We start from the raw sequence: 24,133 nt of genomic DNA, 5'->3' as shown, positions 1-24,133 counted from the left end.
CTTAATAAGCCTAAAATTAGGTTAGTTCTTAGAATTCAATTGCTTTTTTTCCCCCAACTTTCAGTATACAACCTCAGATACGGCAGACAGATTAACCTGTAAGATCTTGTCCCAAGTCTGGCAACATGAGATCTTTCTTCCTTCAGATCCAATACTGGAAGCCATGAGTTGTCTTGTCAGAAAAGTATTGCCAGCGTTACTTCTGCTAGCAAGTTCCCATCTTTATTTGTACTGAAAATGGCAATACACATGAAGAAAAGGATAACAAAAAGGTTTCTTTCCAGTTCAAGCAAACACCTGTGGCTACTGCCCACAATTCCTGAAGAAACTGAATAATCTACAGAAGTCTAAATTGGTGGGCTGAGGGCAGTGAACAGATGACCGGAATTCCCTAATGAAGATAAACCTAACAAATCTCCAATTCAAGTTTAATTCCCTTTAAGTCTGAATTTTCTGCTCACCTGGTTGATCTGAACAATCATTTATCCCAAGAATCACTAACCAGCTCAGTGATTTTCTGCCTATTTGAGCACCATAAAGGTTTCCCAGATCATGCTGCCACTCATTCTGCAATCTGCTGTTTTTCATGATTAATACAGCAGGACTGTGAAAGAGCCAAAGATCATTCTTATCCCCATAATAAAAATGCATGGGTTTGCCCTCTAAGAAAAATCATTGAGCATACTACTGCTGGAGGATTGCTCCATATTGAGAAACTAACATCCTAGGTCTGTGGTTCTCAACCTTTTTTATGTCGGGACACACCTGATAAAGTTCTCACATGCGAGACACACCGAACACTTGACAGTCACAGGGCTAACCCCACCCCCACCGGGTATAAAGCAGAACTAGAACATTCCCCATACAGCTCACCATACAAAAAAAAAAAAAAGATATTCTGGTGTTCTCAGCAACACAAACTCCCTCTACTCCCAGACGCAATAGCCCAACTTATAAAAAGACAGCAGATCATCAATGCATGTCCAATTGAGAAACGACAACAAATAAAATGAGGTATTTTATGTGCCTACATGCTAGTTAAATATCTCACCTCTGTCATACACACAAGATCAACCTTCCCCAAGTACAGAAAAACCACAAATTACAAATATGGAGACAAACTGGAATGAAAACCCAAAAAAAGCCACTCTGCATGCAGAGCAAACCAGGAGACATGGAAACAAATACAGCACCTAACAAAGTCCCAGGATCTGTAATAATGTACACAAACTAATCCGCACAAAATTACACCTGCATTATGGCATACACTCAAATGGAACAACCCTACCTATAATAGCACTACAAATATTAAACCAGGCCCTAAATACCAATACACCCCCCATTAGGAAAACAGAAAAAGCCAAGCTGTTATAGATTCCCACACAGAAATAACTAAAACTATATGAAAAAATGTTTCTAAACAGCTGAACAAATCTATATTAAAAACTCTCAAATTATTAAAAATTCTTCAAACACCAATAAAATATTTCAAAAACAGACATCACATACTACCCAATAATCTAAATGGCAGTCAATCAAGAAAAAGGAACTTAAAAAGCCACCTTTATCCTCTCCAGCAGTTCTTCTACTCTTTTCCCTTGCAGGCCACACCAGAAGCAGCAGCAGCTGATGAAGCTATCCTCACGGTCCTCTTCCTTAGGGACTACAACCACTCTGTTCTCTCTCTCTCCCTGCCTCACAGGCACACAGAAGCACCCTTCCAATCTCAAATACACACAAGCCTCCAGCTGAACAGCTCGTCTTCAGCCTCGCTGGCCTACTCTCCGCCGGCGGCAGACAGCAGCTCCGATCTTCAGCCCCACTGGCCTGGTCTCTGGTGGCCAACTAGCGGTGCCGGTCTTCATTTCTTTGGCCCCGTTGGCTGTGAGTAGCACACAACTCCTGCCGGTGCATGGCGACACACTAGTTGAGAATCGCTGTCCTAGGTGATCTATACTCATTCAGATACATTTAAATTCCTGTCTTTGTCCAGATCACAGACTACTTGCCCTCTTGTTTCAGGATCAGTGGAGGTGCTGGCTGAGTCCTAGGAGTATGCAACTGCCTCAGGCGAGCTCTGGGCCAGCCTTCTGAGACTGTGCCCTACCTGCCAGAGGGTAATACTTCCTAGGATGGTAAAAAGGGTGTCTGGGTCCCTGATTGAGGACTTCTTGCCAGAGGAATGTTGGTCTGAGGTGCTGGCTGAAAGATGCTAGAGAGTCTCATGATGATCCTTCAGCAGTGCTATGACTCCTTAATCTTATCCCCAGTACAGGGCAAGTCCACTATATAGTCTTGCACTTCCAGCCGGAGGTCAGAGGCACTAAGCCATGCCATGCAGAAAGCACTGATGCCCACTCGAAGTGGACTGAACTTTGTGCTGGTCATACTCCAACTCCTCCTGAAGCTGTTGAGGAAGACTGTCCATTAGGTCCTGCACCTGCTTCCAGAGGTTTCTGGAATACTGGCTCATATACAGCTGGTAACAGGCAATGCGAGCCACCAACATGGAGCCCTGAAATACTTCCCTCCCCAGGGTGTTTAGGGCCTTGTGATCATGGCCTGGGGGAGCAGAGGCATGGATAAGAGGCCTCTTCACTGTTTTGAGGGCAGATTCTATCTCCACGGACTGGTGTGGAAGCTGGTGCTGCGTTGGTCTTCTGGAGGGACAGAGATGGGGTGCTCCCAGAGCTGGACAAAAGTCCTTAAATACGTCATGTACTGGAACTGCAACCACCTCCTTAGGCACATCCACGAACTGAAGGACCTCCAGCATCTTGTGCCTCAGTTAGGAGCTGGAAGGGAACCAATTCCACCACGGCACAGACAGTCTGCAAATGTCAGGTCCTCTGGAGGGGGCTCAGAAGGCAGGTCCTTAGAATCTTCTGAGGAGGATACAGAAGCCTTGTCCTCCCACAGATCATAAGGGACATCCTCATCACTGATCGCCCGGAGACACTGGTAGGGGAGCCCTAACTGCACTCTTGGGCACGGGCACACTGCAGGCATCTATGGACACAGCAGCTTGGGCAACGCCAGCCATGGTGTTGACTGTGGAAGAAAAACCATCGGCCTCGACATCCCTTCCTCATCTGAGGAATCCGTGATGGGTAAGGTCTCTGGCCAGGGCTGCACTGGTGGCCCCCATGGCAACGAGGATCCCTGGGGCACCAGCAAGGGTTGCATTGGCAGTGACCCTGAGGGCACTGGGGGCAACAGCAGAAATCAGATGCCACAGGAAAGAAAAAAAAAAAAAAAGACTAAAGTCCGATGGCCACTGGGAGATGGCACGGTCTGTAATCAACTGCAAAGAACGAGTAATTTACAGTGATGCCTTCTAGCTAAGGCTGGGAAGAATAGAGGGACCCAGCGTGGAAAGAAAGAAAAAACTCAAACATGGCAGTTTTCCAAGAAAAAAAAACAGCGCAAGCTCCACCTCTGCGAGATGATCACCCCACAGAAAAGGAGAGACTAAAGAGGGGCACCATGTGGACAGTGGCATGCTCAGCATGGCCTATTCAAAGTTCTAGAAAGTTTGACAGATGTTTTCCGGCTCAGGCTCCATCTGATGTCACCCACATGAGGACTACCATCCTGCTTGTCCTAGGAGAAATATGCATGAATGTACTTATTTTCAATAACTTACGTAGTGAAACCACAGGCAGAAAGAGGGAGAAAGACAATAGGAGACTGGCAGGGTAGGAGATGAATTGGTAAAGAGATTGAGCAGGATGGATTAGAGGAGGGAAAAAAGAATGAGACTGGTGGAAGGAGAGAGACAGATTGGTAGAAATGGACTGGGAGAGAGAGACACACACTGGGGGGGGGGGGAAGGAGGTATGTTTGACACAGACCCACATCACTAAAAGAGAGATGTGGAAAGAGGTTAGGTGCACATATCCCTCCACAACATGTTTTTTTTTTTGTTTTGTTTAAGAAAATCTGTTAAGAAACCACTCTGTTAATTTGATCTTGGTGGAGGTCCAATGGCTCTCCACACCTACCTGTTACCAAATTCTACACATGCTTTAGGAATGGAGGTGTCCCATTTCTGCAAGAGGCACTGCTATAAATATTTTGCACCATCATTACAAAGTTCTGGGCATGTATGTCAGTGGCATGTCTAGATATAAGACCCTTCTAAGTAACAAAGAAACCCCTGACCAGTTTCAATCTTCTAAGAAAACCACCACGAAAATTATCCAAGTATATCAATGAAAATTATTTTATATTTGAATGGGACAGAATCCCAACATAAAACCTGCAATTCAGTTCTACAATACTTGCATTCATAGAAATGTTTCCAACAAAGGGTGCAGAGCATAACAATGGCACTTCCCCTTACCATTCACCATTAAAAAAAAAAAAAAAAAAAAATTATGGTGTCACCTCATTAAACACCCTCCACTATCAGGAAAACTGTATAAGTCAAAATCCTCAAAAAAAAAAAAAAAAGTGTACTTGGAACCTATAGGAAGCCTACCATAACATAACACTAATCAAAATTAATTAAAAGAAATGAATGCCAGTGTCGTTTGCCTTCACTTAGCTGGGTGGAGCGGCCCGTGATGGCGCACATATAGGCTTATTTGCTGGTCTATTAACCCCTTACAATGTCCTCTTAGATTATTTCCTACCAGAATGAGACAGATGCCTGTATTGCTTATTGTCACTGTTATTGTTATGGAAGATACATTTCTCATTTTATATTATTCGTTTATGGGTGCAAGTGGGAGGGGGGTACGTAGTGGGAAGAAAATGCTATGTGGCTGATAATGTTTATGTCTTATAATACTGTTTCTGTTTGTACCATTATCAATAAAAGATACAAATTCAAAAAAAAAAAAAAAAAAAAAAATGAATGCCCATCTCTTCTATACATCATTAGTGCACATCTGGCATAGAACCCCCTCAAATCTATTCAACTCAGCCAAAGTTCTGACATAAACATTAAAAAAGTTCTGACATAAACATTAAAAAAGCATTCCCCTGTGGAGCACCCCCAACCCCCTGGGGTGCTCCACAGGGGAATCTGCAGGGAGGAGATAGCTTACCAGATAGCTCACTGAGTTTGCTCCAAGAAAAATGATTTGAACCAGTTGACAATATCCTGAATATTACATAGCCATAGATTATCTAATAGTATTCTGTACTTGACAGTGTCAAAAGCTGTGCTGATGGCCAAAAGAAGATCACTGAATCCCTATCAATGTTCAAAAAATACAGCAAGTCATTAAAAAGAGTCACCAGAGCCGTTTCTATACAGAAATGAGATGAAATACTAGACTGACATTGTGCAGTATGTTGTTCTCACCAAGAAACTACTGAAACTATTGCAATATTGTTCTTTAAACTAGCTTGCCCAAAAAGGGGAGGTTAGCCACTGGCCAGAAATTATCTACCACCTGAGGATCCAAAGTAGGTTTCTTTACTAGATGGCAAAATAATCATTTCCTTCAGTTTCGATTGAAAGGCACCTTTTCTACAAAAATATTGGATAAATGTATCAGGACACGCTAGAGAGATAACGTTCCTGGATGGAATAAATGATAGCTTTATGGAGCAATTGGTTCAGGAACAGACGAGCGAGGGAGCAATTTTAGATCTAATTTTCAGTGGAGCACAGGAATTGATGAGAGAGATAACAGTGGTGGGGCCGCTTGGCAATAATGATCATATGATCACATTTGAATTAATGACTGGAAGAGGAACACTATGCAAATCCACAGCTCTCGTGCTAAACTTTCAGAAGAGAAACTTTGATAAAATGAGAAAAATTGTTAGAAAAAAAAAAACTGAAAGGAGCAGTTACAAAAGTAAAAGTGCAAGAGGCGAGGCCAGCCAGACTCTGAAAGCCCATAGCGCATACATGATCGCCCAAAACTCCAGTAAGCTGATTTCATAACCGCTTTCCTGAGCAGACCAGAACCCTGGATGCTGAGCCCATCTACATGAGCTCACCAGCCCAGGGTAAGTGCATCTGAGGTTAGGACAATTTGGGTAGGATGACTTTGAAAAGAGATCCCAGTTTCAGCTTTGGGAGTACCTGCCACCAGGACAAGTCCCGGAGAGACGGGGTAACTGATGTAATCCTTGAGGTTCAGAGTGGCCTGGCGCCATTGTAAACTTAGGGTCCATTGGGCTCTGTGTATATGTAATCGTGTCAAGGGAGTGACATGGATGGTTGTGGTCATATGGACCAACAGCTTGAACATGTGCCAGGCCAACACCTGCTGGCTCTCTTCCACGATGGTCAAAGTGACGGCTCTTTGAGGAGGTAGGAAGGCCTTGGCCTGAGCCATGTCTAGCAGGGCCCCAATAATGTCCAATTGAGATGAACCTCCGCCAGGAATCATGCCCAAATAAATTCCGCAAAATGCTAAAAACCTGGCTTTTCCACCAAGCCTTTCCGGATTAGCAATCTTCCCTCTCCCTGCTCCCCCTTTAAATAATTGCCCCCTTTCCTTCCCCCCTGTAAATAGCCACCCAATCACACCTCCCCTCACCCCAGTCCGCAAAATGCAAAAATCCTGGCTTTCCACCAAGCCTTTCCGGAATAGCAATCTTTCCTCTCCCTGCCCCCCCTTTAAATAATTGCCCCCCTTCCTTCCCCCCTGTAAATAGCAGCCCAATTTTATACCTCCCCTCACCCTAGTTCTGTGTAAATAGCTCCTCTTACCACGCCCCCATTTTTAACTATTGCCTCGGGCTCCCCGTTAGAGCCCTCTCTTAACTCTTGTTTTTGCTAGTTATCCACCCCCACATCCCCGTTCTATGTATTTTCTACCTGCTGTTATAATTAAAATACACATCATGTCGGTTTACATGTCGGTATAGAAAAACTGTTAAATAAATAAAAATAAATAAGATGGGTCTTCAGATAGTTGATGAACCCTAGCAAATCCAATACCCGGATGGTCAATTTATTGGCCCCAACGGCCCCTACCTGAGATATGCTCTTGAGGAGTCAATCGTCCTACGACTGGGAAGCTCTCAATGTGGGTGTACATGACCTTTAGATAGAGAGCGCATAGGTAGTCCCCTTTTTGCAAAAAGGGGGAATAGCAAGGTGCCAAGGGAAACCATCTTTAATTTATTTATTGAGAAACTTGTTCAAGGCCCTTAGGTCTAGGATGGGACTGAGTTTTCCTGTTCTCTTTGGAATCGGGAAGTACCTGGAATAGAATCCCAGCCCTCGTGGGACAGGCTCAAACTGTGGAAGTTAAGAGGGAGGAGAGCTCTGTTAGCAGTACCTCCCTAATGTACTACTGGCTCCCAAAATGGGCTCAGAGGACAGTTTGGCAGGAAACCCAAAAGATTCAATTGGTACCCTTGTTGGACAATGGAAAAAACCCACTGGTCCGAAATTATACTGGACCACTGGTTTGCAAATACCTGCAGCCTGCCCCCACCCGGGTATGGGAGACTGGCCTATACTCCCTACGACCCATTCAAAACTCCTTCCCTGGAGTAGATCAAAGTGCCAGTTGTGGCTTAGGGGCTTTCTGCTGCCTGGGACGGCCCCAGGAGCCACGATGCTGTTGACAGAAGTGAGGGGGTGAAGGATAGTACTTCCTCCAGCAAAAGAAACAAAAAAAAAAAAAAAAAAGACTTCCTCTGCTCTAATCTCATTGACCTAGAGAAGGAGGACAAGTATGAAGTGCTGGCAGAGAGTTGTTGGGAGGGTTTCAGGTTGGTCCCAGAGCTAGGTCACAGTGTCCCTCACCCTCTCTGAAGAGATTCTTCCCAGAGAAGGCATATTGGCAAGTTGTTCTTATACTTCTGTTCTGAGATCAGAGGCACATAGCCATGCCATTCTGCAGGCGCCAATTCCCAGTGCAGAGACCCTCAATGCTGTCTCAATATGCCATCTCAAAACCATCATAGGTTGCTTGGATCTCATGTTTTCTGCACTCCAGGCACTTATGCTCCAGCAACATGAGGGTGTCCTGCTGCTGTTGAGGCAGCTGTTTGGCCACCTCCTGCACTTGCTTCCAGATATCCTGCGAGTACTGGCTCTGTGGTCCTTCTCCAGGGGGTGCTAGGAATGGGTTCAGGAATGCTTGGCTCTCGAGAGTAGTTTCGACCACCACTGACTGGTGGGGTAGCTGACTTATCGAATCCGGCAACCTTCTGGACAAGGTAAACACTGTCAGCCCTGTTAATTGGAGGCTCTGTGAAGGGGTATTCTCATATCCTCAGCAGCAACTCCATAAAGATACTGCATACCGGGTCCACTATGATCTCCTCAGGAGGCTCCAAGAACTGGAGTATTTCAAGTATTCTGTGTCTGGCATTCTCCTCTAAACAAATGGGATGGCTTCCTCCATCACCCTCACAAACCCTGCAAAAGTTAAGTCCTCAGGCAGACTTCACTCTTCTGGAGAAGAGTCTGATGGGAGAACCTCAGAGCCCTCAGAGGGCTCCGAGCTATCACTCCCCCCCCCACCACCCCAGAGGTCCTAGGGATCCTCATCCTCACTGTAAGCAACAGGGAATGGGGCCCTAGGTGCTCTGCCTTCATCCAGAGGTGCAGGCACCAGCAAAGCTGGACGGGGGGGGGGGGGGGGGGGGGGGAAGTGCTACAAGCCTTGGCATCTCTGCCAGCCTGGGCAGTGCTTCCTCTTCCAAGGAACTGGCAATAACCACCATATTAGTAGGGGAGAGGCTGCAGTGCCTCAGGCACCAATGCCATCCCAAGAAGTGATGCCAGTCGGGTCAGTAATGCACCAATGAGCGCATTGCGCTTCTCCAACAGTGGTTCCAGGACGGATAGTACCAGCTCCAGTGCCAGCAGTGCCACAGGACAGATGCCCTGAACCACCCATTCCACCACCAGCTGGTCTCACCACTCCAGCTCCTCCTCAAATGTTGCTGATGCCAACACCAACTGGGAGGAAGGGTGGCCAGATCCTCCTCAGACCCATGAGGTGGAGACTATTGTGAACCTCCAGCACCAGAGGAATGGTGCTCCTCTCTACAAGGTCACTATGGGGGCATCGCAGCATGAGCCGGTGCATCCTCATACATAGACTGGGACTAGTGCTGATGCTTCTTCGGCTTCCATCGATGCTCAGTCCAGTCCTTGCCCAGTGCAGAGGTCGATGACTAGGAACCAGACGTAGTCAGCCTGGAGGGGATAGACTGAGGTCGGTCTCTGGTGCCCCTATCCTCCAGTGGTGCTAACAATCTCGCCGATGTTGATGGCACGATGTCCATTGGTGCAGCTTAAAGGTCCATCGACGCAGATAGGGCCGAAGAAGACCAAGCTAAGAGCTGTTCCATCTTAGAGCCAGAGACTACGTCCCTTCAGGGTCATTTGTGTGCATAAGCAGCAACCCCAGACATCACGCGATGCCCCCCAGGCTGCAAAATCAAAATCTATAACTGTGGACACCGAGGCAACACCACCGCGGGGAATTGATTATGAAAGGAAACTTATCAGAAGCTTCAAACACCAACTAGAAAAACAGAAAAAAAGGGGGGGGGGGGGGATTTTTTCCACAAGGCCAAAAAGCTAAAGTGAACACACACACACCCACCATGATGCTTACAGCTCTGCAGAAAAAAAAAAAAAAGACTGGAGAGGAACCCCATATGGATGTGTGGTATAGGGCATGCTTAGTGTGCCAAGACAAAGTTCTAGAAATTTTGACATTAGTTTTCCATGTCAGGGCTCCATCTGATGTCACCCATGTGCAAGGGCTACCATCCTGCTTGTCCTCCTAGAAAGAGAACATCCATCAGTAAGGAAGAACTAAGTTGTAAACAGGCAGAGAAGGTGTAAACGAAACTGGCACAATCTTAACACTAAGAAAAAAAAAAGATAGCTGATTAGATACTCAGAAAACACACACAATTACCTTTGTATTTACCACAGCACTTACATGGGGGGATTTCAGAAAAAACAAAGTTCCTAGCTGTAAAATCTTAGGTCATGGTAACAAAAGCCATTTACATTTCTTCAGTATCTGTTTAGTTACATCAGGAAAAACCACAACTATGCTGCCTAAAGCTTTAACAGCCATTTTCTGTCCGGTTCCAGTGCTAGTGAAAATTAAGTTGGATGGCTTAACCAAAGCACCATCTAAAACCTCTAACATAGCAGAAAATCCAAAGGTTGGTCAGAAGTGAGAGTTAGTTCCTGATAAACTTCTGCTGTTTTACCGTCTCTTTAAAGAACGAATATAACAGATCTTCGGGACAGGTGGCATAGATTGCTCAGGGACTGAGAATTTCCATTACATATATCTTTTAAACATGTCCTTTACAAACACGAATGGTAATCTAGAAAGATTTATACATACTACTTTTCTGGAGGAGAAAAATACGGAAAGGAGCTTCTACATGTCTATGTGAAGCACAGCAAAAATGGAACCGAGTAGTCATCACAGCACACAACTGCTGCAGTCTTAGAGTGCTCCGCGAGGTCTTTGTCTTTAACTAACACCACCTTAAGAACTTCTACCTGTTTCATGTTTTGTAAAGCAGAAACTTTCATTAACACCTCTGAACATGAATGTTCCACCGACTAATAATTTTCTAAAGCCAAATTCGTATCCACCAGAACCAAGACTCACGCCATAATGGCTGTACCAAGATCTTCAATTGTAGTCCATATAGCTTTAAGAATAAATTCAGCAGGTCTTGGAAGCTTTGAAGAGGGACAGCCAGCGTGTGCAAATTAACAAAAGAATGCCCTAATAAAACGCCACTTACCTTCCTGCAACAGCACCACCTTCAGCCATCAAAGCTTCCCTCTGTGGTCCCTGCACTGTAGACGTGTTTGAGACTCTCCTAGTCACTCTGTGGAAGCTCTAGTTGCAGCAAGATCCAAAAGGAGTTCTCATGGCTGGGCTCAAAGCAGCTAATGAGCCTAGAAGAGATGGGGGCAACCCTTCCCCCTCCCACACATCTCAGCAGCTACTATACCAAGGATAAGTGTCCTGGAGAGGCCGTTTTCTGTTCGCTGGGGGTTGCTGGAGCAGCCCAATTGAACTTTGTTCCTTAAACTAGCTGTCAGCTTTAATTCTTCTTGGAAGCCTTCGACTAGCGGCAACTTCCTGCATCCGGGTACCGACGGTGACGTCAGGAGGAGGAGCCGGGTAGGCATAAAAGCGAGCCTACGCCGGCGCGACGCTGCCGGCGAAACGTCTAAGCTGCGCGCGTCCAAGGGGCACGCGGCTTGTCCCGGCTTTGAACGGTTTGGGAGGTACACTAACGACCAGAGCGGCCCTGGAGATCATATCAGCTAAGTAAAATCTTAATTTGTCGTCTAGTCTGGAACTGCCCCTTTTTGGGTTTAACTTCGCCATGCCTCATACCAAAAGGAAGGCGAAGTTAAGAGATAATACGGTTGTATCAACGCCTAATAAATTACTACAGCCTAAAATTGTGGAGTGCTTCCAGCCAGTAACCACATTAACTCCAGTGAGGGCCGCTAATGTTTCAGACCAGGAGCAGGAACTGATTCATTTGGCCACAGAAACGTCATTAACTCCTGGAGCCCCCGAGAAACCAGACCCACCCTCTATGAAACCGGATGGAACTCAATCTATATCTATAGACTCTATAAAAAACTCTGGTGATGATAAAATGTATCTAAATTATCTGAAACAGATTTCCAGAATATAAACACCAGAGATAATGTATCCGTAATAATAGATGGAGATGTGGGGAACCCTGAACAAAGTAGAGAAAAGGGGAGTGCATTAGGTATTGGGGACATCTCATTAATTGTACCCCAGAAGTTTACGATAGAAGAACTGGGTATAATGATGGTAAATATGCAGAAGTCAATAAATACCCTTATGGTAACTGTTCAGGATGCGATTAAGAAAGATACTAATACACAAGAAAAATTGAGAAATTGGAGAAAAAAGTGGAAACATTTGATTAAAAATTTGGGGATATCCATAATGTTCAGGTAAACTTGGTTAAATCTGTTGAGGAGTATGAGGGGAAAATTGAAATGCTGGAAAATCAGAACAGAAGATTAAATCTTAGGTTTTTGAATTTTCCTAAAACTCATCTCTCAATGCCATCAGATTTGATTAATAGTTACCTGAAGAACATACTTAAGTATATTAATATATATATATATATATATATATTAATATTAATCATTCCAACCCATCACAGCCTATGAGATTCTTCTGTTACTTAAAAAAATGAAACCTTCCTCCCACCCTTTCGACCAAATACCCTCAAAGCTCCTCCTTCTAATACCGGAAACGATATCCAAAACTCTGGCAGATATCATAAACTGCTCATTATCCCAGGGTCTATTTCCAGAAGACCTTAAACTAGCTTCGCTAAAACCACTCCTAAAGAAACCTAATCTAGACCCCAAGGACCCCAACAACTTTCGTCCGATTTCCAATCTTCCATTTATTGCCAAGATAATGGAAAAGCTGGTCAACACTCAGCTCTCCAACAACATTGAAGATCACAAAATATTTTACCCCTCACAACATGGTTTCCGTAAAGCTTTAAGTACAGAGACGCTACTCATATCCCTGACAGACCGCATCATCATGGGGCTAGACAAAGGCCAATCCTTTCTACTTATCCTTTTGGACCTTTCGGCCGCATTTGATACTGTCAAACACTCTATCCTCATCAATCAACTTGCGAACATAGGAATCTCAGGAACTGCCCTATCATGGTTCAATACTTTCCTCAACAACAGAGGCTATAAGGTCAAGATACATAATAAGGAATCCTCCCGCTTCTCTTCAGCTTTTGGAGTTCCTCAAGGCTCCTCCCTATCCCCTACACTCTTTAATATTTACCTTCTACCGCTATGTCAACTGCTAACCCACTTGAAACTAACTCACTTCCTATATGCAGACGATGTGCAGATCTTGATCCCCATCAAAGAAACCATCACCAAAACTCTTGAATTTTGGGAAATTTGCCTTAAAGAAATCAATCGCCTCCTCTCGAGTCTAAACCTGATATTAAATACAGCCAAAACGGAACTTCTTATCATCTCACCAGAAAATAGCAACCCACTTCCATGTCCTCTAACCCACCATCTTTCCACCCAAACAAGGGACTTAGGCGCAATTATCGACAACCATCTTAATTTAAAATCCTTCAAACAAACAAACTACTAAAGACTGATTCTATAAACTTCAGGTACTTAAAAGAATCAAACCGCTCCTTCACATGCGAGACTTCAGAACGGTCCTTCAAGCAGTAATCTTTTCTAAGATAGACTACTGCAATTCCATCTTATTAGGTCTCCCTTCTGCTTCCATTAAACCCCTTCAGATGCTTCAGAATTCGGCTGTGAGAATTCTGACTAACACCAGGAGAAGAGACCACATCTCTCCTTTTCTCAAGAACTTGCACTGGCTACCAATACACTTTAGAATTATCCACAAATCCCTCACTATCATCTACAAGACTATCCATCACCAAGCATCCCTCGATCTTCAAATTCCACTCAGAAAGCACACATCCACCAGACCCATCAGAGAAGCCTACAAAGGATCACTCCTTGTTCCACAAACCAAAACCACTCACCACCTAACCTACAGAGACCGAGCCTTCTCCACAGCCGGACCTTCAGTATGGAACTCTATTCCTCCCGATCTAAGACAAGAACCATGCCTTCCTACTTTCAGAAAAAGGCTTAAGACATGGCTATTTAAGCAAGCCTTCCCAGATCCATATTGAAAGTCAGTAACATCTTATAAGACACTACACAATATTATGTAAATTATTAATGTAAATAATTCATCTTTTCTACTCAACTATCTTACTCTAATTCTCTCCCCAGTTATATGACCCTGTTGTAATGTAACTTTTATTTTATTTTATTTCTCTGCACTTGTCTTTGTTTTTGTGCACACCCTCTTGTTATTTGTAAACCGGCATGATGGGGTTTCTAATCTCGAATGCCGGTATAGAAAAACTATAAATAAATAAATATTCGGAAAATTCTCTACCTATAATTATAAAATGTTATTATTTACAACAAACAGAGGAGAAAAAACAAGAGGAAAGTAAAATGGATTTAAACTTGACCGATTTTTTGGAAAAATCTTTTGAATCAAAAATTGATATAAGGGCAACCTTATTGGTGCAATTCTCCTCTTCTTTAGAAAGAGATTTGGTATTGAAAACTGATTTTTATGGATACCCCGTATGAATTTTTCCAGATGTCGTTCGTACAACTCAGTTACGAAGGAAGAAATTTATTGAGATGCGATCTGAAGCTTTGCAAAAAGGATTACAATTTAATCTAAAATATCCTTGTAAATGTTTGGTTAAACATGGGGACAATAGATATGTCTTCAATTCTCCAGAACAACTTAGGTTGTTTCTGGATGCACACTCCTGATATCTAAGGAACTGACAGGGGGGGGGGGGGGGAGGGGGAGGGAGTATAAATATAATGTGGGAAGACAACAAAGTTTCTATATGGAATTTTCTTAAATTAGCTCCAATGTAATACTAGCTGTATTTAATCTCTAGTTTTTCCTTTATATTTCCTTATAGGATGGTTTCATCCTATTGATATTATTCTGTTTGTAATGAATTGAAATGCAATTAAAAATAAAATTAAAAAAAAAGTGCCCTGGAGAACATTGGCATCCATCAGCCCCAAAGGCAACATAGCAGACGGGACTGCAGAGACTCTGCCATGTCTTGCCCACCTCTTACAGCCCATAAATCCAGAAAAAATAAGAAAATAGCGAGGTAACCCACAAACTGAGTTGTGGACATTGCATGCTAAATGCAACCCGATGGCCTATACTTATAGGGGCAGATTTTCAAAGGCTATGCGCGTAACATACGCGTGTAACCTGAGGAAATCCTGTCCCTGCGCACGCCGAGCCTATTTTGCATAGGCTCGGAAGCGCATGCAAACCCCGGGAAGCATGTATGCCCTGGGGCTAGCAAAAAGGGGCGGTTCAGGGGCGTGGCCTGTGTCGGGGCCTACCGTGCCAGCAGACAGCCGGTGCGCGTAAGTTACGACTGCCCGGAGGCAGGCGTAACTTCCTGGATAAAGATTAGGAGAGGGGATTTAGGTAGGGCTGGGGGTGGGGGGGGAAGGCGGAAGGAAAGTTCCCTCCGAGGCTGCTCCGATTTCAGAGCGGTCTTGGAGGGAACGGGCAGTGCGCGCAGGACTCAGTGTGCGCACGGTGCACAAATGTGCACCCTCTTGCGCACGCAGACCCCGGATTTTAAAAGATACGCACGTATCTATTGAAATCCGGCATACTTTTGTTTGCGCCTGGTGCGCGAACAAAAGTACGTGCTCACGCTTTTTTTTTTTTTTTGGTAATACAATTTTTATTCAGTGATCCTCAGACACAATATGAAACTTTGCCGATAACAGACAAGCAAACATAATACAGCAAACGATATTGATGACACAAATCACAGAACCATGAGGAAACACTCCTCAATTTTCCCCCTGCCAGATATCTATAACTGTGTCTAAGACATCTCTAAAGCCACCCTAGAGAATACTCATGTCGCCAACAAACTAGGAGAGGCTGCACTCTGATACCTCCCCCAGTCTGACATATTGAACAACTATAGCAGGCTAGCTCTGCTTAAACAAGAAGGAACAGGAGTCCAGTATGCTTATCCCCAAACCCTCACCCTCTCCAAACCTCCCCGTCCCGCTTCTCCCCCTTTACCCCCCTTCCCCTACCTACTATTTTTTTTTTTTTTTAAATGTACCCCATATTGTTTTCTGTCAGTTACATGGGTACATTCATTTAACAATATTGCAAGACTCCAAAACAAAGAGTTGCCATCAAAAACACGTTTTTACTATAAAGGTCTGAAGAGTACCGTATTTTTCGCTCCATAAGACGCACCTAGGATTCAGAAGGGGAAAATTAAAAAAAAAAAAAATTGTGCTAAACCAGCTCTGTCCCCGGGCATCTGTGCGTCTTATGGAGCAAATAAGGGGAGTGCATAACTTTTTTTCTCCCCATTTTGTTTTTGGGTCTGGGGAGGGCATTTCGGTCCATTCCCCAGATCAGAAAACTCCTCTTTCTGTGGGAACCCCCCACCCCAAAAAAAAACAAAACACACCCCCTAACATCCCAACCCTTTAAATTAACTAACAACCCCCACCCCAAAGACCTGCCAAAAGTCCCTGGTGGTCCAGCAGGGGTCCAGGAGCGATCTCCTGGACTTGGGCAGTCGGCTGCCAGTAATCAAAATGGCACCGACAGCTCTTTTCCCTTACTATGTCACTGGGGCAGACGCTCCCGGACCGCTCCTGGACCCCCAGGGACTTTTGGCAGGTCGGGGGGGGGGGGGGGGGGGGAGTTAGATTTTTATGCGTCTTATGGAGCGAAAAATACGGTAATTGTAGACTACATTTGTGTAGTGTTAGATGTGAAGGGAACAATGTTATGTGCACCATAGAGTATTAAAGTAGAGGTTAGGGGATTGGGCTACCAGGCCTGTGAGGTTATTTTATTTTTTACATCAAGACCACTTCATTGGCTATATTCTTTTGAATATTGACTGGCTATATTCTTTTGAATATAGCCAGTCACAGTTTCTGGGAACACTTTCAGAGATAACTTTAACCCTACGTGTGCCCTTGTCCAGAGTTACCTAAATCAGTGGTCCCCAACCTTTTTTGCACCAGGGACCGGCTTCAAGCAAGACCATTTTTCCATGGCCCGGCAGGGCGGAGTGGGGGTGGGGTAGGCGGTTGGATTTTAGTGCACACTTATTTATAATGTGAATGTGACTCAACTCACCATAGGTTCTCACAGGCATGACACACTGACCCATGATCGTCACGGGGCTAGATGTAAAAGTACAGTTTGTATCCACGGGAACCCCCCTGACCCACAATAATGGATGTAAAGCAGAATTATGACATTCCCCATACAACTCACCCTACAAAAAAGATATTCTGGTTCTAGTGACATCTCAGTAACAGCAACTCAAACTCCTTCTACTTCCAGGCTCAATAGCCCTACTTATGAAAAGACAGCAGTTTACCACCAATGCATGTCCTCTGAGAAAACACAACAAATAAGACAGATACAAACGCTTACATGGTAGCAAAATATCTCATCTCGGTAACAGACACAGAACAGACCAAACATACTCCCAGGATCTGTAGGAATGCACATAAACTAATCCACACACAGTTACACCTGTATTATGGAATACACTCAAACAGGAGCAACCCTATCTATGAAAAGGCAACACTACAAATATTAAATCAGGTCCTAAAAACCAATACACCTCTTATTAGGAAAACAGAACTAGCAAGCAGCTATAGATCCCCACACAGAAATAATTGTAAAACTATACTAATAAGCAGAATAAATGTTTCAAAACAGCTATGAACAGAACATCCAACAATTAAAAACTCTTAAAAACTATTAAACATTCTCCAAACACCAATAAAATATTTCAAAAAAGCAGACATCACACAATTAAAATGGCAGTCAAGAAAAATAAACTTAAAAAGCCACCTTTACTTACCTCCTCCAGCAGCTCTCCTACTCCCCTTCCCTGCAGGCCATGGCACTCACCAGAAACAGCAGTAGAAATTAAGCTCTATACTTATGGTCCTCTTCCTTAGTGCCCATGTCTCTCTCACACACACACCATACCAGTCACGCCCCCATGACCAGTTTCTGTCTCTCACACACCAATCATCTCCCAAACAGTCTTTGGCACACACACACCAGTCACCTTCCTGAACAGTTTCTCTCATGCCATATACACACACACACACAGGCTTCCCACGCCCATGTTCTACTTACATATATGGGCTTCTCACTCATAATCACTTTCTCTGTCTCACACACACACTCACTAGTCTCTCACAGATATACAGGCTTCTCCCTCCCATGCAGAGTCTCACACACACCCAGGTTTCTCACTCATGCTCACTCTCTTCACATGCACAGGCTTCTCATTCCCATAATCACTTTCTCTGTTACACACACACACCAGTCTCTCATTTCCATGCTCACTCTCCACGTGCACAGGCTTCTCATTCCCTGAATCACATTTTCTCACATTCACACACACCAGTCTTTTTCTCTCACACACACCGTCACCTTACCAAGCAGTCTCTCTCTCTCATGCATGCACACTCACCCAGGTTTCTCACTCCCATGCTTTCTTTCACCCCCAAAACACCAGGCTTCTTACGCCCATGCTTTCCCACATACCCAGACTTCTCACTTCCATGCTTTTTCTCTCTCTCACACACACACCTCAGTCATCTCCCTGAGCAATCACTTTCATTGTCTCACACACACACCAGCTCTCTGACCAGTCAATCACACACAGGCTGGCTGGCTGCTTCTCTCTCTCTTTCTCTCACTCACTTCCCTCTTCTCCCCCCCCCCCCCCCCGAGCACAAATGGGAGCTGCAGCAGCTCCCGCAGGCCAAGAAAGAAGAATCCCATCGGCCGCGGGAGGCTCATGCTGCTGTCTCCTTTCTCGATTACCGGCTGCTTCTATTGCTCGGAGACCACGCTGCAGCCGCCGCTGCTACTTTATCACGCGGCACGGCTCTCTCCTTCCCACGCACCGCTCCATGTATCACTTCCTGTTCCGGGTCACGGGAGGGGGGCAGGCGCGGGAAGAAGAAAAGGCCAGCTGCGGGTGCCACAGCTTCTAGCATCGCTGCCGTTCCCACTGGGCTTGAACGTGCTGACAGCCCGGCGGCAGCGGGAGAGACCAGGAGAGCGCGACACACCTGCCGGTGCTTGGCAGCGCTGCGGACCGGCAAAAAACTCCCACGGCCCGGTGGTTGGGGACCCCTGACGTAAATTAAGTTATTCAACAAACTCCAAATATCGAAGCCAAATAAGTTACTCCGCCAACTCCTCCACTCTGGAATACCCCTGAAAACACTTCACTTATCCAGCTAAATTTTATCCCGATGACAACTTATCCAGATAAAACAACTAGTTAAATGCCAGTGACATTAGAAAATGTCAGCTTTTATCTGGATAATTCCAAAATTATCCAGATATATAATTTTGATTATCAGCCCCAAAAATCATTTAACTTGGCTGCCCAGAATCTCTACATGCTTGAAGTGGTCTTTTAATGTGTCCTTTTTTGGCACATTTACAGTTTTAAAAGATGCTCATATACATCATGGCATGCCACTATGCCTTCAGCATCTTTCATGCAAAGAGTTAAACTGTTCTATAACATATTATAATTGACAATACCTTGATTGAAAGTCTTCTCTTCTTCCATTTTGAAGCTGCCTAAACACAGAAGGTTATAATAAAGTACAGATTATATATTGACTTCTCAAAAAGTAGTACACAACAACTGCAGTTCAATTTACTATAACAAAGCACTGGAAAGAGTCTGCTTAATTGCTATCTTTTCCATAATACAAAGATTTACAAACACTGCCTGTTTGGAAATATTGAATGCAATTATACAGTTACGCTCAAATTTACATACCCCTGGCAAAATTTGTAAGAAAACTAATCTGACAAAACACCTTGTTTCAAATTAAAACTATTATGCATCACAGAATAGCACAATCATTAAACCATAGCAATAAGGGAGCTGCTTAAAATGATCCTGTTCAAAAGTTTGCATATCCTTGAATATTTGAACTCATAATACACTCAAGTTAACACATAGGTTGAGATGGCAATGAAGGGTATGGATCCCCTCTTGTGCCTTGTTTGATTGTAATTAGTGTATTGTCTGTAGTCAAGGAGTTTTAGCTCTTTAGAAACTCATACATTTCATTCAGAGCAGAACTGCCTTTGGTGGTTACTGTAGCATGGGACAAGGATAAGAACTGTCAACATGCCTGCAAAACAAAAGTTGTTCAACTTTATAAATCAGGAAAAGATTTAAAAAAATATATATATCCAAAGATTTGAAAATGCAAATCAGTACTGTTCAAACCGATCAAAAAGTGGAAAATTATGGGTTCTGTCAACAAGGTAGACAGATTTCAGAGACAACTGCTCAGGAAGTAAAGAAAAACCCACAAGCAACTTTAACTGAAATATAGGCTTTTCAGAAACAAAATAATGGGGTTTCACCATGCACAATAAGGAAATACTTGAACAAAAAAGGGCTACATGGTAGAGTTGCCAGAAAAGAAGCCATTGCTGCACCAATATCACAATACAGCCCACTTACAATACACCAAGCAGCACCCAGAGAAGTCTCAAAATAATTTGAGTGATAAGACCAAAATGTAGGTGGATCTCTGTTTGTTTTGGGGGGTTTGAGCTACAGCACAAGGAATTTAGTCAAAATATATGCCAGGATGAATGCATCTTATCAGAAAATATTAGAGAAGAATTTGCATTTGATCAGCCAAGAACTTGTGCATGGGACATACTTGGATTTTTCAACATGACAATGATCTGAAACATAAGGAAAAGTCGACCCTTCAGCAGCTGCAGAAGAAAAAAAAAAAAAAAAAAAAAAAAAAAAAAGAGTGATGGCCACTCCAGAACCTTCACAGTCTCCTGACCTCATCATTGAGCCACTTTGGGGAGAACTTAAACATACAGTTCATGCTAGACAACCAAAGAATTTACAGGATCTGGAGGCTTTTTGCCAAGAGAAATGGGTAGCTTTATCACATGAGAAAAAGGGCCTCATTCACAACTATCACAAAAGACTACCAGCGATCATTAATGAAAAAGGGGGCAATATACGATATTAAGAACTAAGGGTATGCAAACTTTTGAACAGAACCATTTTATTATTTCCCTTATTGCTATGGTTTGTTTAATAATTGTGCTATTCTGTGATGCATAATAGTTTGATCTGAAATATTAAAAATAGTTTTGTCTGATCACTCGTGTTTTCTTAAAATGTTTCATACCTTACAAATTCTGCCAGGGGTATGTAAACTAATGAGCACAACTGTACATGGATCTAAACAATTGTTAGGAGTACATTCCCATTATAGAACTTAAGACATAATGGGACTTTATAGATTTTTCTTCTACAAGGCTTTACAATTACAATAAATAATAGATATTACTATAGTATAAGAATCTTCAAGAACAAGCACTCAAAACTGTGATAGATTGTTAGGTTTCACAAAGTATCAATTCAAACTAAGGCTCTCTCATCAATTTAATAATTGTAGCTGAAAATATTTTGTACATTTTTTTTTTTTGAGAAGAGTCAGGCAGGTTTTATCTTGCCCGACATTTACCGTATTTTTCGATCCATAAGACACCTAGGATTCAGAGCTGGAAATTAAAAAAAAAAAAAGCTAAACTGGCTCTGTTCCCAGGCATCTGTGTGTCTTATGGAGCAAATTAGGGTAGGACATAAAATGTTTTTTTCGTCCCCATTCCCCATCCCAACCCCCCACCCTCCTGACCCCGCCCCCCCAAGACTTGCCAAAAGTCCCTAGTGGTCCATCGGGGGTCTGGAGCGATCTCCTGCACTTGGGCCACCTGCTGCCAGTATTCAAAATGGCGCAGATAGCCTTTGCCCTTACTATGTCACAGGGGCTACTGGTGCCATTGGTCGGCCCCTGTCACATGGTAGGAGCACCATTGCTCAGGAGGGTGGGGGGGTTGTAGTTAAATTTAAAAAGAGTTGGGATGGGGACACAAACATTATGCCCTACCCTAATTTGCTCCATAAGATACAGACACCCGGGAACCAAGCCGGTTTAGCACACCATTATTTATTTATTTTTTTTTTTAAATATTCACTCCACAAGACGCACAGACATTTTCCCCGCACTTTTTTTCCCCCCCAAAAGTGGGTCTTATGGAGCGAAAAATATGGTACATTGTTACTGGGGAGGACCATGGGAAGAATTTTCTAGTAGTTTAACCGGGGTAGGAAGAAGGAAAAGAGGATTTGTGCGAGAAGGATAGTTCCTGCTGGGAATCTGAGGTTGGGAGCTGGTAGAAAGTTTAGAATTTTGACAGGATAAGGGAGGCGGGGGAAAGAGGGGGGCACATGCAGTGGGAGAGGTAAAGGACAGTTAAGATGCTTTGCCTGCCTTTTTTCCTCTCCTCAGGAACAGTGGCACCCACCCTCCCATTCCCGATTTTATTTGGATGGTTTATGGTTCGTTTATTGTTTAAAATTGTCGCAGCTTGTTTGAAGTTAAAAGTGAGCGGGTACCAGAGCCACAACTGCTTACGGTAATTCTGTATTGCTCGTCCAAAGTGTATCCACCTGGGTAGTGGGTGGGGTGGATGTGACAAAGTACAGTTGAGGAGCTGATGTTTGTTAGCTGAGGCTGGCTTCCCAGCTGGTGCTCATGGCTCTTATGCCGTATGGACGAGTTAATTGGTTGGTAGGCTTGAAGAGCTACTTAGCTAGTAATATGGCGAGTGGCTGTACTGTGCTAACGTATGGTTATAAATTATTGGCTCAAGTAATTATATTTATACTGTTATACTAATAAAGTTGCAGCCTATATTTTGTTCCAAAACAAATGTGTTTTTGAGTTATTTGAGAGTATATTAGTTTTGGTTTGATCTGCACACTACTACACCAAGTGCAATGAATGGCATCAAAAGAGCATATTTCAGTGGCCCTGACCGCACCATAGGCTGTGAATGAGCGGAGTGATACTGTTTGGTGCCACAATCCCCACATAGAAGGGGAAGCAGCCTAGGGATGTGCCACATCTTGCTGGACCCCTAAACTGCAGTGAATCCAGATCCCAACATTGCAGTTAGTGGAGCCCTACTAGAGAAGCTTGTGCTCAACTCAGCATGGAAGGAGTCCAAAGTGGTCCCACTCAGAAAAAGAACAGCTCTCACTCTTTACTAAGCTGCAGAACTCCTCTTATTTTCCAAGCCCTATTCCGCTAGGATCTACGCAACATCTGACTACAATCATAGCAATTTCCCCCAAGTCATTTGTAACAGATGTCGTGGCCATCAGTAATGGACATCTTGCAGCCACAAACAAACAGTCTGAAGCCATTGGGTATTCTTGGATCCGGAAGTCTCAAAATCATATCACATTGAAAAGTGCTGTTTAAGGGCTGCCAAGGTAGTAAGGTAACTAAAACAAGTTCTGCTTTTGCAGCCTAAGAGAAAAAAAAAACAATTAAGTAGAGAAAAAAGGTACAGCTCATATGAAAACTCAGACAAAAGACTGAAAGGCTCAGAAAGCAGTGTCTGCATATGCTCAGTAGCAAAAACTTGAGCTAAAAAGAGGTCTGTTTAGTGCCAGATGTCACCCCACATGTCCTGGCTAATTCAACCCTGCTTGTCAAGAGAACTTAATCTTGTTAAAAAAATAAAAGCATAGGTAATCTCCCACACATACTGTATGGCACAGTCAATTTTTTCAGGTATGTCCGTGAAAGGAATAAGTGGGGTTATAATCCTGACAGGAGAAAGAAGAAATTTATGGAAGACAAGGAAAGCGCTAAAATGCTAACAAATTTACTTGTGTTCAGAGTTAACTCAAGAAGGGACAGAAGTAGAATAGTAGAAAGGGGCACTTATGGCAGTGGTGTAGATGTCATACCATATACAGAACAGAGTGTTTGCATGGAACTAAATTAAAATTAGACAAAGCTATGGGGCTAAAGTGATATATACTAGTATATTAAGGTAGCACACAGAGGTTCTAGAACAGTGGTTCTCAACCCTGTCCTGGGGACCCGCCAGCCAGTCGGATTTTCAAGATATCCACAATGAATATGCATGAGACAAAATTTGCATGCACTGCCTCCATAACATGCAAATTTTCTCTCATGCATATTCATTGTGGATATCTTGAAAATCCGACTGGCTGGCGGGTCCCCAGGACAGGGTTGAGAACCACTGTTCTAGAAGGTTCTCCGAAGGATCTGTTGAATTTATCTTTGTAGATGGGAATGGTTCCACAGGACTGGAGAAAAGTAAAGGGCTGTTATCCCTTTTCATAAGTATGGAAATAGAAAGGAAGTGGGAAATTACAGGCCATTAGAGTCACTTTAGTGGCAAGTAAATCAATAGAAAACCCTACTGAAGGAGAGGATGATGTGTCGTGAATCTAGCAGGGTGCAGAATTAAATGCATGATTTTCCGGAAGTAGATGGTGTCAGAATCTGATGTTTGGTGATTGAAAGATCAGGGGGCATAGCCTGAATAAGGTGAACTTTAATTTCAAAGTTTTTAGTCCTTTCCCATACAGGTGG

The 24,133-nt window shown here is 43.6% G+C and overlaps 1 protein-coding gene across 8 annotated transcripts in view; it reads right to left on the bottom strand.

Moving 5' to 3' along the window:
- STK31 (serine/threonine kinase 31) overlaps positions 1–24,133 on the bottom strand; it is a 482,717-nt gene that overhangs the window by 437,504 nt on the left and 21,080 nt on the right. For 7 of the 8 annotated variants that reach the window (XM_029589101.1, XM_029589104.1, XM_029589105.1 and 4 more), the window contains exon 2: positions 19,203–19,241. The exons of the other annotated variant lie outside the window; for it this stretch is intronic. In XM_029589101.1, coding sequence (XP_029444961.1) covers positions 19,203–19,241 — 39 coding nt within the window. The remainder of the gene's footprint in view (positions 1–19,202; positions 19,242–24,133) is intronic. 8 annotated transcript variants of the gene reach the window in all.

This window comes from Rhinatrema bivittatum, chromosome 2 (assembly GCF_901001135.1).
Source record: "Rhinatrema bivittatum chromosome 2, aRhiBiv1.1, whole genome shotgun sequence".
NCBI lineage: Eukaryota > Metazoa > Chordata > Amphibia > Gymnophiona > Rhinatrematidae > Rhinatrema > Rhinatrema bivittatum.
This window is presented reverse-complemented; position numbering and strand designations above follow the sequence as displayed.